The sequence below is a fragment of the Elaeis guineensis genome, chromosome 12, assembly GCF_000442705.2.
Source record: "Elaeis guineensis isolate ETL-2024a chromosome 12, EG11, whole genome shotgun sequence".
NCBI lineage: Eukaryota > Viridiplantae > Streptophyta > Magnoliopsida > Arecales > Arecaceae > Elaeis > Elaeis guineensis.
The window spans coordinates 32860043-32880716 of record NC_026004.2 but is presented as its reverse complement, the minus strand read 5'-3'; the positions used below and the strand labels follow the sequence as shown (position 1 = coordinate 32880716).

The window sequence follows — 20674 nt, the reverse complement described above, 5'->3', positions numbered from 1 at the left end:
GGTGTCTAGAAAGGCAACGATGAGTGAACCTCCCACCTCTTATACTTACCTGGCTAACTGTTGTTCCAATGGCTGAACCAATCCAACCCATGACCCTTAAGGATTTGTGTTATCCAGTTGGCTCCATCCAACCATCTTCTATCAGGTTGCCACAACCCACAGCTAACAATTTTGAAATCAAACCTCAAATCATAAATATGCTTCCAAAATTCACAGGATTAGAGGATGCTTATATATTTATTAGAGAATTTGAGGAGGTATGTGCAACCATGAAACTGCAATTAACAGAGGATGAGGTCAAACTTAGATTAATCAACTTTGCCCTTAAGGATAATGCTAAGAAGTGGCTGTATAGTCTGCCGAACCATTCTGTCATTACCTGGGAGGGCTTTGTGAGAACATTTTTGAAAAAATATTTCCTCCATCATAAAACAGCTAGGATTAGGAATGAAATAAATCAATTTTACCAACTAGCTGGTGAATCATTTTGGAAGTACTTTGATCGTTTCAAGAATCTTTTGACCCAATGCCCACACCATGGAATAAAAACTTGGAGACTATGCCAGATCATCTATGAGGGGTTAGATTCAAACTCAAGAACCATGCTAGAGTCCATGTGCCAAGGCCAATTTATGGACAAAGAAACTACTGAAGCTTGGCAATTCTTAGAAGACCTAGCCGAGAAAAATTTACAGTGGGAAACAACTAGGGAACCTGATAAAGCTACACCTTCAAGAGGAGGAATGCATCAAATTCAACCAACCCTAGCATCAGAGGCCAAGATTGCAAACTTAACACGTAGATTGGAAGCCTTAGAATTACAGAGACTAGCCAATGTAAATCAAATATCTGCACCCATGTGTAAAGGGTGCAATGCACCAGACCATGTCTTAGAAGAATGTTCCTACTCGAATGAGTGTGCACAGGTGAATGCCACCTATCAAGGACCATTGAACAATCCTTATGCACCTACATATAACCCAGGTTGGAGGAATCACCCGAATTTCTCATGGTCTCAGAATCCTAATGTAGGCAATCCAAATTTCAATCAGCAAAATCTAAGGTCCAACCCAGTGATGAACAACCCGCCAGGCTTCCATGATAATGACAAGAAAATTACCTCTTTAGAGAAAAGCCTAGAAGCCATGATGAAGACACATACCAGCTTTATGCAAACCACGGGTCAACTCATAAATAATAACACCCAAGCTATAGCCCGTCTGAAAATGCAAGTAAGTCAGCTGGCTTCGACCATTAGTGAACGAGAACATGGTAGGTTACCTAGCCAACCTGAGCCAAATCCTAGGAACCAAAATGGTCCACGACCCCAACAAGGAAACCAAGTTAATGGTGTAAATGCCATTCATACTTTAAGATCGGAAAAACAAATAGACAATAAGGTAGATGCACTTGATGATATAGAGGACTCATCTGCCGAGTCACCTTCTAAAACTACTACCTTTCAACTTCAAGCACCAGAAACTGAAAATTCACCTAGTCCAGTACTTAAAAGTCCTAGAGCTCCTTTTCCAAACAGACTAAAATCCAATAAATCTGAACATTTAGACAAAATTTTAGAGGTATTTAAACAAGTCCAAGTTAATATTCCTCTTTTAGATATAATCTATCAGGTTCCAACTTATGCCAAATTTTTAAAAGATCTTTGCACTAGGAAAAGGACCACTAATGTACCAAAGAAAGCATTTTTGGCTGCAAGTGTCAGTTCATACCTATCTAGCCATGTGCCAATTAAATATAAGGACCCTGGAGCTCCAACAATTTCTTGTGTTATTGGAGAAACCAATATAAAAAAGGCCTTGCTAGATCTAGGAGCTAGTGTGAATATCCTTCCATATTCGGTGTATGAACAACTAGGATTAGAAAAACTTCAACCTACTGGGATCACATTACAGTTAGCCGATAGATCTCTCAGGATCCCTAAGGGAATGGTCGAGGATGTTCTGATAAAGGTTGAAAATTTTATTTTTCCTGTAGATTTTATTGTTTTAGAGACTGAGCCAGTTGTGAATCCTAAAGGACATATACCTGTCATTTTAGGAAGACCATTCTTAGCTACGGCCAATGCTGAAATCAATTGTCGAAATGGTCTAATGAAGTTATCCTTTAGGAATATGACTATTGAGCTTAATATTTTTAACTTAGAACAGGAATCCTCTTCTCATGCTGATGTCAATGTAGTCCAAGATGGTATTTATGAATCCATTGACATTAGTGATGATGAAGTCGACCTAGAGTCTAACCCCTGGTTAATCCATGAGTCTGAGGATGTCAATAAAATACTTAAAGAAAATCAGATTAATCAGGAATCGACACTTCCTACTGAACCAATCATTGAGATGGTGAAATCATCACCTAAACCATCGATAGAGGAAGCACCCATTTTAGAACTGAAACCCCTCCCAGAACATCTCAAGTATGCATATCTAGGACCCAAAGAAACTTTGCCTGTAATTATTGCATCAGACCTAGATCCCAAGCAAGAGGAGGAGTTAGTGTCAGTTCTAAAAGCAAATCAAGAAGCAATAGGTTGGACCATAGCAGATATCAAAGGAATAAGCCCTTCTATAGTTCAACATAGAATATACTTAGAGGAAGAGGCTAAACCAACAAGAGAAGCCCAAAGAAGGCTTAATCCAGCTATGAAGGATGTAGTTAAAAAGGAGATTCTGAAACTCCAAGATAGTGGAATAATTTATCCTATTTCTGATAGCTCTTGGGTAAGCCCAGTTCAAGTAGTACCCAAGAAATCTGGGGTAACAGTGGTCCAAAATGATGCAAACGAACTTATCCCAACTAGGACCCAAACGGGATGGAGGGTCTGTATAGACTATAGAAAGTTGAATGCTGCAACAAGGAAAGATCACTTTTCTTTGCCATTTATTGATCAAATGTTGGAAAGACTAGCCAGACAAGAGTTTTACTATTTTCTTGATGGATACTCCGGTTACAACCAGATCCTCATAGCCGCTGAAGATCAAGAAAAGACTACATTCACCTGTCCATTTGGTACTTTTGCCTATAGACAAATGCCCTTTGGACTATGTAATACACCGACAACCTTCCAGAGATGCATGATCAGCATGTTTTCAGATATGATAGAACGATTTCTAGAAATTTTTATGGATGACTTTTCTGTTTTTGACCTAACCTTCTCTGAGTGTCTGAATCATCTGCAATTAGTTCTAGAACGATGTAAGGAGAAGCACTTAGTTCTCAACTGAGAAAAATATCAGTTTATGGTCAAACAGGGAATAGTTCTTGGCCATGTCATTTCTAAAAAGGAGATTGAAGTAGACAAGGCCAAAATAGATCTAATTGCAAGTCTTCCACCACCTAAATCTGTGAAAGAAATACGTTCATTTTTAGGTCATGCTGGATTCTATAGAAGGTTTATTGCCAACTTTAGCAAAGTAGCACGTCCACTGACTAATCTTTTGGCAAAGGATACCAAATTTGAATTTACTCATGAGTGCTTGGAATCTTTTGAATTTCTAAAAAAAGTACTTGTATCAGCTCTAATCATTCATCCTCCTGTCTGGTCTGAACCATTTGAATTAATGTGTGATGCGTCCGATCATGTTGTGGGTGCAATCTTAGGTCAACGGATAAATAAGTTGCCTAGAGTGATATATTATGCAAGTAAAATCTTAAATGATGCGCAGCTTAACTACACCACAACTGAGAAGGAGTTCCTTGCCGTTGTCTTTGCTTTAGAGAAATTTAGATCTTATTTGGTTGGGACCCACACCATTGTTTACACCGATCACTCAGCCATTAGACATCTCCTAGCAAAGAAGGATGCCAAGGCACGCTTAATCAGATGGATTTTGCTCCTTCAAGAATTTGACCTAAAAATTAGGGACAAGAAAGGCACTGAGAATATTGTAGCAGATCATTTGTCCCGAATTCCAGTCGCACCATCTAGTGAACCACCCATCAATGAATCTTTTTCAGATGAGCAACTCATGTCTGTGTCTACTGAACCTTAGTTTGCTGATATTGTAAATTATTTAGCCATAGGTAAGATACCTTCTCATTGGACTAAGCAGGATAAATATAAATTCTTTGCCCAAGTGAAGTATTTCATTTGGGATGATCCTTATCTTTTTAAACAATGTCCTGATCAAATTATTAGAAGGTGTATCCCAGATAACGAAGTCATGAATATTTTATCTTTTTGTCATGATCAAGCATGTGGGGGTCACTTCGCGTCTAAGAAAACTGTTGCTAAGGTTCTCCAATGTGATTTTTATTGGTCCAATTTGTTTAAGGATGCTCATGAATATTGTAAAAGTTATGCTCAATGTCAGAAAATGGATCGAATCACCAAGCGACACATGATGCCACTCAACCCAATCTTGGTAGTTGAAGTTTTTGATGTTTGGGGGATCGATTTCATGGGACCATTTCTAAATTCTTTTAGAAATGAATATATTCTAGTAGCAGTTGATTATGTTTCAAAATGGGTAGAAGCAATTGCATGTAGAACACCCAATAGCAAAATGGTCATTAAGTTTCTTAAAAAAAATATTCTCTCCCGTTTTGGTATTCCTAGGGCAATCATTAGTGATCGGAGAACCCATTTTTGTAACCGACCTTTTGCAACATTGATGAAAAAGTATAATGTCACCCATAAATTGGCCACACCATATCATCCTCAAACTAGTGGGCAAGTTGAAGTGTCAAACTGACAAATCAAACAGATCCTGGAAAAAACTGTTAGTGCCAATAGAAAGGATTGGTCTTTGAAATTAATTGATGCACTTTGGGCATACCGAACCGCTTTCAAGACCAATCTAGGAATGTCTCCTTATAGGATTGTGTTTGGTAAACCATGTCACTTGCCTATTGAGATAGAACACAAAGTTATGTGGGCCATCAAACAACTAAATACAAATTTGAACGACGCTGGAAACCGTAGGAAGCTTCAGTTGAATGAATTAGAAGAACTTAGAAATGAAGCCTATGAAAATGCAAGGATATACAAGGAACGAACCAAAGCATTTCATGATCAATCAATTATGAGAAAAACTTTCAATATCGGACAAAAGGTGCTTTTATATAACTCTAGATTACATCTGTTTCCAAGAAAGCTTAGGTCTAGATGGACAGGACCATTTTTAGTAAAGGAAGTCTTTTCACACGGAGCTGTTGAGATAGAAAACCCAAGTAATGGTGTTATCTTTAAAATTAATGGTCAACGATTAAAACCATTCTTGGAATTACCTGTCGAGACTGTTGAAGATGCCATGGTTCTTTATGAACCAACTTATTCTGATTAAATTACTTCGAGGTTTGGTCTGGCTGAAGACATAAAACTTAGCGCTTCTGAGAGGCAACCCAGTTTATTTAATTTCTAATATTTTTTTTTTATTTTCAGTTTGCTTAGGACAAATAAATTAGATAAACTCCATTGGGGACAATGTCGGTCAAGTTGGGGGGAGAGCTTGAACAAAATCAGGTGTTATCATTTCTTTTTCCTTCCACTATGAGTTATTTCTTACATTTAATATATTAAAAAAAAAATAAAATAAATTAATCTAGAAAAGAAATAAGAGTAAGTTAGAAAGTATTTGCTAATCAATGTAGTGAGTCATGGAGAAGATTAGCTGGTTAGACTCTTGGTGGCCTAGGTCATTTAAAGACTATTAGCACTTCCAATTGCACATGCACACTAACAAGGTAAAGTAGGTGTTAATTGTAAGGCCAATTAAGGATTTGAGTATTATTTAAATTAGATAATTTTTTCTACACCCCAATTGAAGAAATTTGAATTTAAGGAAAGAGCTACCTGCCTGAAATAAAATGCAAAACACAGAGTAAATATGGATTGCCCTAAGCCTAGTAACCGGGTCTCTTCACCTAAGTCAAGTATTGAGATTCGCATCAAATGGTGGTGGGAAGGCCAGGATGCTCAGCAAAAAAAAAAAAAAAAAAAAAAACAGTGTGAAAGCTACCTTAGTTCTTTGTTTAATCTGGGGTGTATAGAAAATTAATCGAACTAAGTTATGAAAAATGATACAATTGGCCTGTACAAGTTAATACTGAAATACTAAGTTAGTTATCACTCACACAAGTGCTATAAAACTTTAAGTGTACTCTAAGAAAGCTCATTATTTAGTAATACTAAAAAATTTCTTGAATTTTAATCTTAAATTAATTTGCAAAGGAATGATCTTTTTGGAATATGATCTTATTTTGGTACATTGCTAAGGGACTAGCAATGATTAAGTTGGGGGGTGTGATTTATGTCACAAATTGATATAAAAAGTATCAATTAATATCTAAATTATCTAACTTTATTAGAAAATTGATACTTATTATTATATTTTATAGAAAAAGAGGTCATCAATAGAAAGAACAAGGAAAGAGGATTCCAACGGCGTAAATTTTATGCAAAACGGAGTTAAATTGACCCAGGAATTGAAGAATGAAGAAAGAAGACTCAATTGGGTCAAACCCGAGTCAAATCAGGTCAAAATTGATCAAAAATCAATTGATTTGGTGATCTGGTTAGCCGCCTGGTCCACAGCAACAGGTGCCTGGATCATGGACCCATCGGTGCATCATAAACCAGCCAATCAGCGAGTCTTGGCTCACCGCAACGCATCGCGAGCCCGATCCACGCGCGCGGTCCAGGGCTCATGAGGAGAGAGAAGAAGGTCCGAAGGGCAACCTGATAACTTCACATCACTCGATGGTCCAATTTTCTCTGATCAAGATCCAACGCTCCACATTTTTTGCGCCATCGGACGGCCACCATCGCAGCCGGTCAAGATCCAACCGTAATCAAGGCAATTGCAAGAATCAATAAACACTAGGACAACACGGGATCCTTCTGCAGCGCGATCCAACGGATGAAATCTTCCAGCACCTTGATCGGACGGTCCGCGACGCATCCGACCTGATCCCATCTCTGCAGCGCGATCCAACGGCAGCGCTTCACCCAGATCGTGATCGACGGCCCAGAATCGCTTCCGGCTTGATTTATTAGATGAATTGGATCCTTTAGATGAAGATCGGACGGCTGAAATAATTTCTAGGATTTCTTGATGGATTTAAGTGCTTTTTGAGGGAGATTTGAGCCCCTAAACCTCCCTAACAGCCCTCTAAAACTTCTTAGTCCCACATCTAAAGTTTTAAAAACCTTATAACCCCCAAATGCCTATAAAAAGCCCCCAAAGGCTCTTGTTTTAATGATTCTTGCTTTCCAATCAAGCTTGTAACCCTAGATAGTGGGGTTTTTTAGCTTTCTTCTCAAGCCTCGAGCTTTGAGGTTTTTGTAATAAATTTTTTTATATAAAATCTTATTTTTATGTAATTTTATCTCTTTACATTATGCAATTTATTTTTCTTGCAATTAGGATAGTTTAATTTATGCAATTTAATTTTATGCAATTAGGTTAGTTTAAATTATGTAGTTTAAATTTATGCAATTAGGATAGTTTAATTTATGAAATTAGGATAGTTTATTTTTCTGTATTTAAATTTTGTAAGTAGATTTAGATCATGTCTAGCTAAGCATCCCTTCTAGGGTTTGCGATGAAGCTAGATCATGAGTAGGAATTTTACATAGGGTTCTTTTTTTTTCTTAGGATTTCTTTTTCTTCCTCTTTTCCTAGAATTTTTGATGAACTATAGTTGGGTCAGAGTCCCTTCATAGTTCATGCTTGATTCAGTGCATAGGAGGAGAAAACCCTAAGGAATCCTAGTTACTACTCCCCTGTAAAGAATCTTGATGGGTTATTGTTGGGCCTTAGTCTCTTCATAATCTATGCTTGGGAAAGACAAGAGGAGTAGTCGTTAGGATCAATAAGAAAAATTCTAGGTAGAATTCCCTAATCTAGATCTAGTAGATTCAAAAACCCTAGATCCTTAGTCTTATTGTCTTTAGCAAACAACTTTCGATTTTCGATTTTCGTTAAAGCTCGCTTGAGCATAGATTTGAAAATCATTTTTAAACCAAGTCTCTGTAGGATCGACCCGTACTCGCTGGTCGTGCTACTCTGCACACTGTGCGCTTGCGGTTTTATTTACAAATTTTAAGATTTGCACATCAGTAGTGATCTTTTTATTTCTTTTTATATGTTGTAAATATTTTTTCATAGCATGTGTTTTGCATTTGATAGTTAAAATAATTAGAAGCACTTAATTGGAAGCTCTTTTAAGAATACTAGAGATATTTTTTTATTCAATAGTAAGACATGAAATAACTATATTTGAATTTCTCATATATCCTATGAAAGTTCTTATAAAAGCCAATATTTGAATTATGTTTGCTGCAAAATTTTTGATGCATTATGACCATAACAGCAAGTATGGAGTGTGTTGATAAGTAGAGAATAACATGTTTCATTGCATAGAAGGATTTAAGCACTTCTTGCTATTCTGTTAAAGTGCTATGATCTTAACATATATAAGTAGCCAAAGGGCCTTGAAGATCAACTTTTGATCAAAAAAATAGTTTGTATGTTCCATATTACTTTTGAAGTTGCTAATGATAACTAGCATAACTCTTATGGCTCATTGTGCACCTACATTCTTATCATATAGTCTATTTATTCATTTCTTGTGTGATAGGAACCATGGAAAGAGAAGAGAAATTTAAGGATATACTACTGCAAATACACATCCAACATTTCTTTGCTTTGTGCTCCTAAATCTTGATAAATATTGATGTTAGAGTTCTGTTGTTCCAAGTTATTAATTTTTTCTCCATACACTTGTTTTGGTTAAATATTTTGTTATTCTCAAATAATTTTTTCAAATTTTGAAATAGGATGTAAAGATTGACGATTTAGAGAACAATCACTTTGTTCTTGATGAAGGCCTTGTATCTCTAATTTACTAGCAGAATAACTTCTTGTTTTACCATTTATACTTGAAAGCTGCATTAATTTCTAAAATATTTTATAAGTTATTTTGGTGGGACATGATTGTGGTGGTACCTGCATATCATATGCTATGAAAATATTTGCATCTAAGGTTGCCATAGCTGTTTTTACAACTATGTTGACAAATGGTCAAAGTGATGTAGATATATTTACTCAACATGTTCATTTACATTGTTTCTAGTTTCTAGCCTATTAATAATATTTGATATATTTTTTATATGAAATCTGGATTCTATCTTCAGACAAAATCAATTAAAAAAGCCATAGAAGACTTAAATTATGAGGTTGATGATTTTCAAAATAAGAGATTTATGTATGACATGTTCGAATCAAAAGAATGACATACACGAGTTGCTCAAAATCTATTGAACAAGCACTTCTTGTGGTTGATGTATGTAGTTAAAATTATTGGTGGTTCCTTGGCCCTTGAAAAAGCCAAGATCCACTTTGATCTCAATATTATTGATTTTGATTATCAAATTGAGAGTAGTGAAGATGCAGGTTTTGGTGTTGATCTTATTAGCTTTGGAGATGATTTAAATAAAGTTGATATGAAACTTGAAGTCTCCATTCTTCTAAGAATTACCATCCTCATCCAATCATCTTTTGAAGCAATTGAAGGTGCAAACCATGTTGCGATAAATGTAATGGGTTAGAAAGTAATTGATGCGCATGATCCTGATCTCATTATCAATCTAGTTTTATTGGATGCTATTGATATTTTCAAAAAATATTATTAAGATAATTGTTGGTTTTATGTGGATGGATTTAGCCAGATTTTCTATTTTATCATTCTTTTTTAGAATATATCACTATATGATATATTTATGAACAACATATATATTTCAAACAGATTAGAAACTATGGTGCTTAATCATTAAAAAGAATTATCATTGCCATGTGAAAATGCTGCATAAAAATATTCGAAAAATCAGACTACAAAAGTATCATTGCTATTTACATATATTATTTTATTTTTACTTTGTATGATATTTTTTTAGTGATGCTAAAAGAATTTACAGCATTTCATAAAGGCTCATAAATACTAAAAAATTACTGGCAAAACAGACTTTAAAGACATTCATAAAATATCGCTAATTAATAATATTTCAACAATGCTTTTGGATGCCACTAATTAATTTTCATCAACATTAGAAAATATCATTATTTGTTACAATTATTTTTTTCTTTGCACAATATTTTTTTATGCCACTAATAGAATATGTAACATATTTAAAATACTGATAAAAATTAAAAGGATGCCGCTAAAAAGAGCATTTTAGTGATATAGATAAAAGTGTCATTGAGAATCAGCAATACGACTATTGACGACATTAAGTCTATATTTGATAAAAATACTGTTAAAGACACTAGTAGCAATTTTTCTTATTTTTACTGGCACATTTCTATGTCGATGAAGGTCTATTTTTTTGTAGTGTATCTTCTTAGTTGGCTAACTTCATGACTTGATTGGTCAACTAATTTTCTGGATTGGCTTAGAAAACTTGTGAATTTTTACCATCTTTTGTCTTCTTCCATATCTGAGATTGAGTTAACTATTCTATTTATATGAGTCCACTAAGTTTCTATCTTGATTAGTTAATTTATTTTCATGATCAATTTAAAAAAATATCTAAAATCTTTATTCTTCTATCTTCAACCTGAGTTAAAGGCTAAGTCGACTATCTATACATGTGAGTCGGCTATGATTCTATCTTGGTCGGGTGAGATAAAAATTTAGTCACCGAAGAAAAAAGTTTGAAATTTATATCTTTTTGTCATTTTCTTTAAATTGAGATCGATCGATCGACTAAGCTTCTTTTTTTATCGACTCAAAAGAGTGCCATATGTGCCAATATGACTATATCTATTTTTGAGTAGATTTCTTTGTTTAAAGATATTCTAGGCTAAACTTACTTTCTTAAAATTAATTTTTAAGTATATCAACTTATGGAGAAGTCTTTCTAGACTGGACTATCTTTTTTTTTTTAATTTTTTTCATATCGAACTCAATTTTTTTGCTTCCAAAACTTAAAAATTTGAATTTGAAAATATAAAATTACTTAAGTTTTGAAAGGACTTCTTTAGTGAAATCAATCATTGAGCATTATAAAAAATCCTATAATCACTCTCACAAGCATCATTAGTAGCTATAATTTGTACTCAAACTTTTTTGACATTATCAAAATCAATTCTAAAGCTAACAATAGTTTTCACATCTATTTGATAAATGATAAGCCTATGGATGGAACAAACATCAAGATGGGTTCTATATATTGTAATTCTGACTATAAGTGAATAGGTATGAAAAGACCTTCCTTTTAGTTAAACCTTCAACTACTAGCCTAGTTTTATTTTTTTTTAATATATTTCTATGAGGACTAAGTATTTTCAAAATATGAATCTACAATCCAATAGCTTACTTCCAAGAGGTGTGTTAGCATTAAAGTTTGATTTTGAGTAATTGAGTTGAACTCAAAGTTGATGGCTTCATTCTAAAAAGAAATGTTAGACAAAGATATTACATCTAGAAAAATGGAAGGTTTACCCTCAATGAAGAAAGTGAAGCATTATTTATCGAGATCTTTTTTTCGATATCCTTGTAGCTCTTCTAAGTTCAAAAACTCTACTATCATGTTAGACCTTTTTTTCTTTTTAGATTCATAGTAAGGTGCATATTCGATAAGATTAAAGAAATAGAAAGTGAATGGTTCAAATGAAATTAGAAATTATATTCTATAGGAAAAGATATTTTAAAAGTAAGTGGCATCTCTATCTTGAATAAGAGTATCAGTAGAGATGTCACTTATCTCTTAATTTATCACAAAAAATCTATTGTTGCTACTATCTAAGGAATATCCTACAAAAATGGCATTTATGATTTTGGTTCCTATTTTTTTTCTTCTAGATTTAGGTATACCTACTCTAGCTAGGCACCCTTATATTTTGAGATAATCCAATCTTGGAGTTTTATTGTTCCAAAATTCAAAGAAATTTTATTGCTATCTTTAAATGATAACCTATTTAAGATATAATAAGCTGATAATAGAGCTGCATTTACAAATTTTTAGGTGTATCAAAATTGATTAACATTGAGTTAATAATGTCCATTAGGGTTCTATTTTTTCATTCATCTATATTGTTGGACTAAAGAGAATAAGGAGTAACCTTATAAGGACCCATATGTTTGATGGACTCGAGTCATCTCATTTGGGATATATTCACCACTTCAATTAGATCTAGGTCTTTTATAGGTCTTCTCAATTTGGTTTTTCACTTTGGCTCTATAGATTTTGACTCTATGAAGAACCTCATTGTTAGATTTGAATAGATATATGTAACGATACTTGGAGAAGTCATCTATAAATATTACAAAATAAGGACTACCTCCTTATTTGTAAAGTCAAATATGAGTCAATGACTTGATAAAGTCACACACATTGTTATGAACTAAATCAAGGAGACTATACATAGACTTAAAAGGTTTCTAGGTACTCTTGGCCTATACATAAATTTTGCATTTGAACTTTTATATCTAGATGTATGTTAAGAATAAGACTTAAGTTTGTCATGCGATGGATTCGATTGAAGTTCACATTGGTCAATCATGCCAAATATTGGAAGATTCAGGATGGAGGACAATAGGAAGTTTACATTCTTAGAAATTACATTTAGTTTGGATAAACCCTTTAACACAAAGCCTTTCCTTATAAAATTGTTATTATGAGTGATTCAAGCATATTGAAATTTAGAACAATTTTGTAGTCCTTAAATACCAATAAATCTCCATTGATCAAGTTTATAGTGTTGGGGACATACAATACCTTATGAATGATCAGGGTTTTTTCTAAAATCATCTTTAACCCTACTCATCATTTTTCTAGTATTGTGCTCCTAAGTCAGTCTCAAGTATTACACCTCCACATGATTTTTAGAAGATGGAGAACTAAAAAAGATCAAAACAAATATGAACATTAGCTCTGAATCAAGCCACCAATCATAAGATCAATAGGTCAAGTTTATGAAGGGAGTTTTATCATCCAACTTGAAAGAAGGTTTGACAACACTTTCAGTCATATATACTTCAGGTTTCTATGTACTTACAACTATCCTCAATTGCTTTTTTTTTTTTGTAGTAGCAATCCTATGCCACACGGTTAGTTTGCTTGAATAGAAGTAGAAAGGTTCCTTTCGATCATCTTTAACTTTTGAATTAGTTGGTAGTGATTTAGATGATTTTGCTATTTAGAAGATTAGGAGAAAGAATTCTAATTTGACTAGTTCTCGTTTTTCAAGTTCTTTCTTCAGAGTATGAAATGACCTTAATTTGAGGGTTTAGGATGGATTCAATTAAGTTACCTTGCTTATGAATTAGCTCTCATGAGAATTTTGATTAGGGTGGAAGAAGAAAGTCAATTAAGATTTGAACCTTATAACTCTTAGAGAATTAGCATTCGGTCAATTCAATTTTTTGCAGAAGATCTTGAAATTTATGGATCGAGATACTGATGGGTTTGGATTCCACCATGGTATATTTTTAAAACTTGAATATAGTGAATTAGTTTAGACTAACATCATCCATATCATGTTCGACATCTAAGGCATCTCAAAGTTCCATAGTTATCTTGGTAGGATGGTAGACATCATAGAGAGAATTAGATAGGGCAATAAGAATCTTATGGTGATAATGGAAGTCTATTTCTTAAGGAATTTTTATTTGAGAATTAGAAGAACTTATTTCGTAGGGACTGGGTATAGAGACAATTTAAGAAGTTGATCTAGATGAGAGTTTAGAGTCAGATTGTTCAATGATTGAGATCAACCTAAGAGTACTTAGCTAGTATCTTACTTGGCTTTACCATCTCTTGTAAAATAAGCCATTGAATTTTTCAAGTTTTATAGCACTATGATTACCAAAAAGTCATTTAGAAAAATACTTGTTGATTAATAGATTTTGCACACACAAGTTTGATAGAGTTCAGTCCTAATTTATTAAGTATTTAATTAATGGCTTCTAATAATGTGCACTAAACTTTTTGAATTCAAAATTTAGATGTAATAAATGCATTAATTAAAGCAACAAATAATGTAAAAGATAATAGGAATATTAAATAATTGGAGCAATTATTCTAAAGCGGGATATGAATTAAGTCCTAAATGTACCCTTTAATGTGTAGGTTTCAAAACTTGAAATATAGTAGTTAAAACACAATAAGATGTATTTGTTAGGTTTTAAAACTTTTGAATTTAAATTTAAATTTAAAAGGAGAATTAAATTCTTTAAACACATCAATAATATTCTAGTATAGGTTACAAGAATAAAAAAAAATAATTTTGTATTCTATCGAAAAGAAAATAATTTTGTGCAACAAAAAGTAAAGTTCTATATAGTGTTCTAAGCAGCTATAATAATTTTTTGAATTTAAAAACTATTTTAGAGATTTTTGTACTGCTTTCAAAGCAGAAAATAAGAGCATTCTTTGAAATTTGATTTAAATGATTCTACATGAATTTTAGAGCAACAAATATTTGGATTTTTATTTTGAAATTTTGAACTAGTTTTTTCATAGGTTTTAGGGTAGCGGATTTTTAAGGGATCTTGTTTATAAACATAACTTTAAAAGGATCTTTAGATTAGGAATTTGTTTAAGCTTTTTTAATAGTAAATATTTTAATCATTTTTTAATAGTAAAAATTTGTTGAATTAAACACTAAAATATTTGATAAAAGACTTTAGACTAGAAAATATTCTAGACTCTTAAGCATGAAAATATTAGCAAATATTAATAGAACTTACATATATTATAGGAAATCATTTTTAAATTAAGGTGAAATTGCTAATAATTGCATAAAATAAAATTCAAAATATATCAAATAATTACAAAATTTAAGTCATGAAAAAATCAAAAAAGAAACTAGAAAGGTGTGCCTAGAACGAGGCATGTGAAACATTACACTAAAAATAAATTTTACCCCCTCATATATAGGTATTTGAGGTGAAAGTAGTATGGATATTATCTATCCAAATCTATTTTTGTATTCGAATCAGTTAGATATGAATAGAAATTTAAGGATCTGACTAATATTCATATCCATATCCATCAAAGAAAAATGAATATGAATATGGATAGACAACTATCCGATCCGTATCTGTAAATCCAAATCTACATATAATCTTATATAATTTTATATAATACTTATTAATTTTTTAAAAAAATATACAACTGTATAAATATATTATTAATTTGATTTATCATATATTTATCAATATCTTTAATTTTGTAGTCATAAAGTTTAATTATCTAAGTTATATTCACAATTATACATATACTTTCAATATCTGAATTGTATCCATATCTGTTTAAAATAATTATAGATATGAATTTTTATATCTGAATAATATTTGTATCTATATTTTTATTCATCAAATAAAATAAATATGGATATTGATATACTGGTATCCGATCCGTATCTGATACGGTTTTAGCCCTAATAGGTATTAACAACATCATCTTTAAGGTACAAGGAATCCAACTCAGCGCAAATTCTCTTATCCTAGTGGACTTTTTTAGTTACCTAAGAAGAATAGAAGGATACGAAGGAAAAAAATGGAAAAATTAAGTGGAAATGCATAAGACTTGATCTATCTTAGGTGTGCTCGATACCCTGAATCCAGAGCCTTTTGAAAGGCTCCGTCCATCTAACCCATGACAGATCTATAATGGCCTCAATGGCTATCTCAAAAAAAGCTTTAATAGCCTACCTGCACTGGTGCCTCATTAAGGCTTGACAACATGTACACAGAGTTTTATAACATCTACATTATGATGAGTGAATCAGACTGAAATCAAAGTCAGATTGATATTTAAACTTGAAATTTGCAAAAAGGAAATCATAAGGATGTCTATCAAAGATTTTGAAATCTGTAACATCATATGCATGCATGGCATGTCCGGTTGCACAAGCGAGCACTTGATCTGTGGTTGCCAACCTAACACCCACAAGGCCCAGCTGGGCCTAGAACTCCTAGACTTCAATTAATGCAAGTGTGCATTTAAATATCCATTATATGATGATTAAACATGGTCTCTCTTTTTTTTTTTTTTTTTTTTTTTTTTTGTTAAGAAAGAAGGTGGGAAGGGGTTGCATCCCGCGTTGCAACTTTTTTTGGGCGTGACCATAAAAGTCCCCTTCCATCAAAGAATATTCGATTCGAATGACTTTCACCTTATGACCGGCTCACTTAAGTCATAAGACCCCACCACAGGACACTCAAAGTGGCCGGTTCTTCCTACCCAAATCGAAAGATTCCTCTTCCTCGTGTGAGTACGTTACCTCGATGCCGATCGGGCCACTAAGTGGACTAGATAGACTTTCCATACGATCGACCAAGGCATAGGGCATCCGCTCCCTCATTTAATCAACACGTACGCATTTCAAACCCGAGTCCATCGCATGGAAACAAAGTCTCGTTTCACTTGGGCTACAACCCAATCGGCAAACATGGGGTTTAAAAGTTTGAACCTTTTCCAAATTGAAAATCATAAAATTTCTAATAGAATGAGCATAGGCTACACTAGATCATTTGAACATGTTGCTCATAATTAGCTTTAGTTTAGTTTGAAATTAAATGAGCTAGCTCAAATGTGGCTCGAATAGTAAATGAGCTAGGCTAGAGTTAGAACTAGATTGGCTTGTGTTCAGCTTGTTTCCACCGTTACTAGTTAGCCATCCAACATGACTTGATTTTACTTTTTAGCCTTCATGCTTATGTCATTCAAATAATAATAATAATAATAATAATAATAATAATAATAATAATAATAATAATAATAATAATAATAATAATAATAATAATAATAATAATAGAACTCCCGAAAATGGACACAATTTTCTAATTCTTTGTTTTATGCAATATTTATGCCCTTTTTTAATGCATAAACTTCATGCTAATTTGTTTCATTGTTGGTAAATGAAATTAACTAGACTCCTTGTGGGCTAATGCCTCTTTGCTTTCTACCTGATCAACTTTAAAATATTTGCCTAGAAGTTCCTAAAGGTATTTACCTAATGAAATAAGTATTAAAAAGGATATATTTAAATATTGGATAGATAACTACACAATTGCTTGTTGCCGTTGAAGATTTTAACTCTTTTCCAGAAAAAAACTTATTTGAATTTCTGTAAGGATAAATTATTTTATAAAAATAATCATTAAATCATTTCACTAAACACTTAATTAGTTTTCTTAAGAAAATTGCCTCCTTGGAGATTGTTTCTCTTATCATTTTCTTGAGTTGATTGTATAGGAATCCATGTTGAACTTAACATAGTACTTTGGCTGAATATTTTTTATTGAAACGTTGTTGATCTCCCATAAGAGGTCTAGCCTAACCTAAAGCCTATCGACACATCCTCTCACCCACTGATTTTGGTCCTGCATGCACATGAGAAATGATCCCCTTCAATTCAAGGTTGACTTTATTTGGGAGGATCACCATTCCTCTTGTGGACCAGCTTGGTTATTTTGGATAGGTTAGGACGAGACTAATTAGGAGCAAGAACGGTCACATCTAACACTTGATTGTGAGATATAATTTTTGGATGCCAAAAATTCATTTTGAGTGTGCCAAGAACCAAAATGACACACTTAATAAGCATTAAGAGGGTGGAACAACCTGTAATTTTGATATAATAGTTTCATATTTGGTGCTCAAAATAGGAGAGCTAATGTAAAACTTCTCTTCTTGAATAAAATTTTGATTAGATATATTTTCTAATTTGAGAGGAATAAGATGATACGATAGAAGAAAAGTTAATATAAAACTCAAAATGTAATACGTGAATAAGTTTCACTACTATATAATTTTTTTATTATAGTATGATATTTTTTATATTTTAATTAGAAGAGACATTCCACTCAAATTTGAAAATTGTAATATTATTGATATAAATAAAAATTTTATATACCAATTTATCGTTAATCAGTAAATAAAAATGAATAAGAATCTTATTTATGAAAATTACATTATTTTTTTATTATTTTCTATAAATAATTTGAGTTACTGTATTGCAAAAATTACTCTATATCTCTATTCATATTTTAATAGGAGAGATCCCATCCCACTAACATGACCATACATGTCTGATGCATGTGACGACTTTGATTGCATGATCCCTATCATGTTGTCCCATGTACATCATGGGACCTATGTAAGTATGGCCGCGGCATAATACATGGATGGTGCATGTGATTGTGAAGCTGATATTGTACCTCTAGAGTCCAATCCGATCAAAAGGGGATCCAAACTTATCATGCAATTGACATGCTAGTTTGAAATTAATGTGTTTAATTATCGTGCATGTGCTTTAAACTGTAAAAAGTTCAATTGTTTGTTATCCAAATCAGGACCGATCCTGGGGCAGGTCAAATTGGGCGATCGTCTCAGGCCCCGACCTTGTATTGATGTTCTAATAGCATGCAAAGATGGCTTTCTACAATATTATAACAAAAAAAATAATTAAATAGATTAATGATGAATTTTATACATTGTTTAACGAATATATCTATAGAAAATTATTATACATAGATTAATTTTTTAATAATAATTAATATTTAAAATATATTAATTTTTAATAAAAAATATTTTATTTTTTTTATTTAATTTTAGATCTAAAAGGTATCTAGATTGGATCTGATCCAAATCCAACGTAGGTGTTCGTGTGCTTACCACGGCAAAAAAACCATGCTCATTATTTGGCCTCTTGCGCAAGATTTTTTTTTTTTTTTTTTTAAATGGAAAAGTCCTGCCCGAGGTGCTAACGGTCACATGCCTTCAAAGGAGACCATCTCCAACCGTGACAACATTTAAACCAAACACCTCTCCTCTCACTTCATATCCCCGCGCCCTCCCCACTCCCCCACCTCACTTTCCCCCTCTCTGTTCCGCTCCATCCCTACCAACCTCCTCCACCGCCCCCCCCCCCCCCCCCCCCCCCCCCCCAAAAGCCTGCCATGGATAACCTGAGAAAATCCCCTTTGAAGCCATGGAAGAAAGGCCCCACAAGAGGCAAGGGAGGCCCCCAGAACGCCTCCTGCGAGTACCGTGGAGTGAGGCAGAGGACATGGGGCAAATGGGTGGCCGAGATCAGGGAGCCCAAGAAGCGCACCAGGCTCTGGCTTGGCTCCTTCTCCACTGCTCAGGAGGCCGCCATGGCCTATGACGAGGCTGCCCGCCGGCTCTACGGCCCTGATGCCTACCTCAACCTGCCCCACCTCCGTTCCGACATCAATTCCGCCATCACTGGCAAGCAACCGCATAGGTTCAAATGGTTCCCTTCCAAGAACTTCACGTCCATGATCCCCTCTTATGGCCTTCTTAACCTCGATGCTCAACACAACGTTCATATCATCCATCAAAAGCTTCAAGAGTTCAAGAACTCAAGATTCTCTTCTTCTTCTTCTTATTCTTCTGTGTCTTCCTCCTCTTCTTCTTCTTCTTCTTCTTCTTCTTGTCCTAGTTTGTCTCAGAGTTTGGAACCACTACCGGCGGGCACAGTTGAGAAAACTCTGTGGGAAAACTCTAACATGAGAGTGGAAGAAGCGGGTGTCACACCACTTGAGAGGAATCTATTGAATCAAGCAGAGAAGCCTCAGATTGATCTGAAGGAGTTCCTTCAGCAGCTAGGTGTGCTTAAAGAAGAGAAGAGTCAACTGGCGGCCGATGAGGGTGCCGAAAGCTTGGCAATGGTCGTTCCCACACAGGAAAGCAGTGGGGTTGCTTCGGAGATGCTCAGTTTTGACGAGGGTAACTTCGATTGGGACACGTTGGTTGAGATGCGGGCTTTGGAGGACCACTTGGTCATCGAGGATGGCGGGTTGCCTGTCGACAATATGCATGAAGAGCTAAGCTTGCCTGTCTCCATATGGGATCTCTGAAACATTTTGTTAAATTTAGTAGATTATAAGCTTGAGCTAGACATGGTAGACTCTACTTGGATATATGTCAGATGCTTCCCTGTTTTCTTTTACTCTTTTAGTTCAATTTGTGGAACAAATACTTTGTTGGTGTTTAAGGAGGCCATTGCTTGATCTTGTGTTAGATGGCCAGAACAGAGAGTCTCTTATATGTTCTCCTACTGGAATGGCAATAGCAGAATTTCTCCTCTCTGAATTACCTACCTCATCTTCCTAGCCCAGTTTGCTATGGCAACACTAGTGTCTTCCAGTCCCCATTCTAACAATTGAACCACGGAGTTCTCTCTCTGTTGGATCTTTGTTCTACTTCTTTTGTTCTATGGAGTGGATGACTGAAAAATTTACCACGCAATAATGGAATTGAAGATCATGCTTTTGAAGAGTGGGAAAAAACTTATTATTGCAATTATACTTGATAGATTTCTCGCCCAAAGGATCATCTCCCTGTCGATATGTCACCATATTAACTGTATTTGATACATGATGTAAGAGGATCACAAGACTTATTATCGGTTAATTTGGCCACTGCAGACATGTTTGGATAGTGTTTGAGAGCAAGATTTATCACATCCAAGATTTGATGAGGAAGCATAACTTTCGAAGGTCATAACTTCCTCGTAGGGTCTTTGCTCAGCATGTTAGGTGCCCAAACAAAGCACACAAATAGTACTATGAGATGCCACCACTACCGATGGATCGATTCATTATGCCTCCTAGACTCGAGGGTTCAACAATGTTTGGTCCTCAAATGAGGGGAATGCTTTTGGGTCACCACATACCG

The 20674-nt window shown here is 34.1% G+C and overlaps 1 protein-coding gene and 1 non-coding gene across 2 annotated transcripts; one reads left to right on the top strand and one right to left on the bottom strand.

The window, feature by feature from the left end:
- Window positions 1–437: 437 nt before the first annotated feature.
- On the bottom strand, window positions 438–544 carry LOC140853001 (small nucleolar RNA R71). The gene has a single exon (XR_012136078.1). It is a non-coding gene; the product is annotated as a small nucleolar RNA R71 (small nucleolar RNA).
- An 18386-nt stretch (window positions 545–18930) lies between these two features.
- Window positions 18931–19992, top strand: LOC105054704 (dehydration-responsive element-binding protein 2F). Its single transcript, XM_010936274.3, has one exon. The coding sequence runs from the start codon at window positions 18931–18933 to the stop codon at window positions 19852–19854; it is 924 nt and encodes a 307-aa protein (XP_010934576.2). The 3' UTR covers window positions 19855–19992.
- The last annotated feature ends 682 nt before the right edge of the window (window positions 19993–20674 follow it).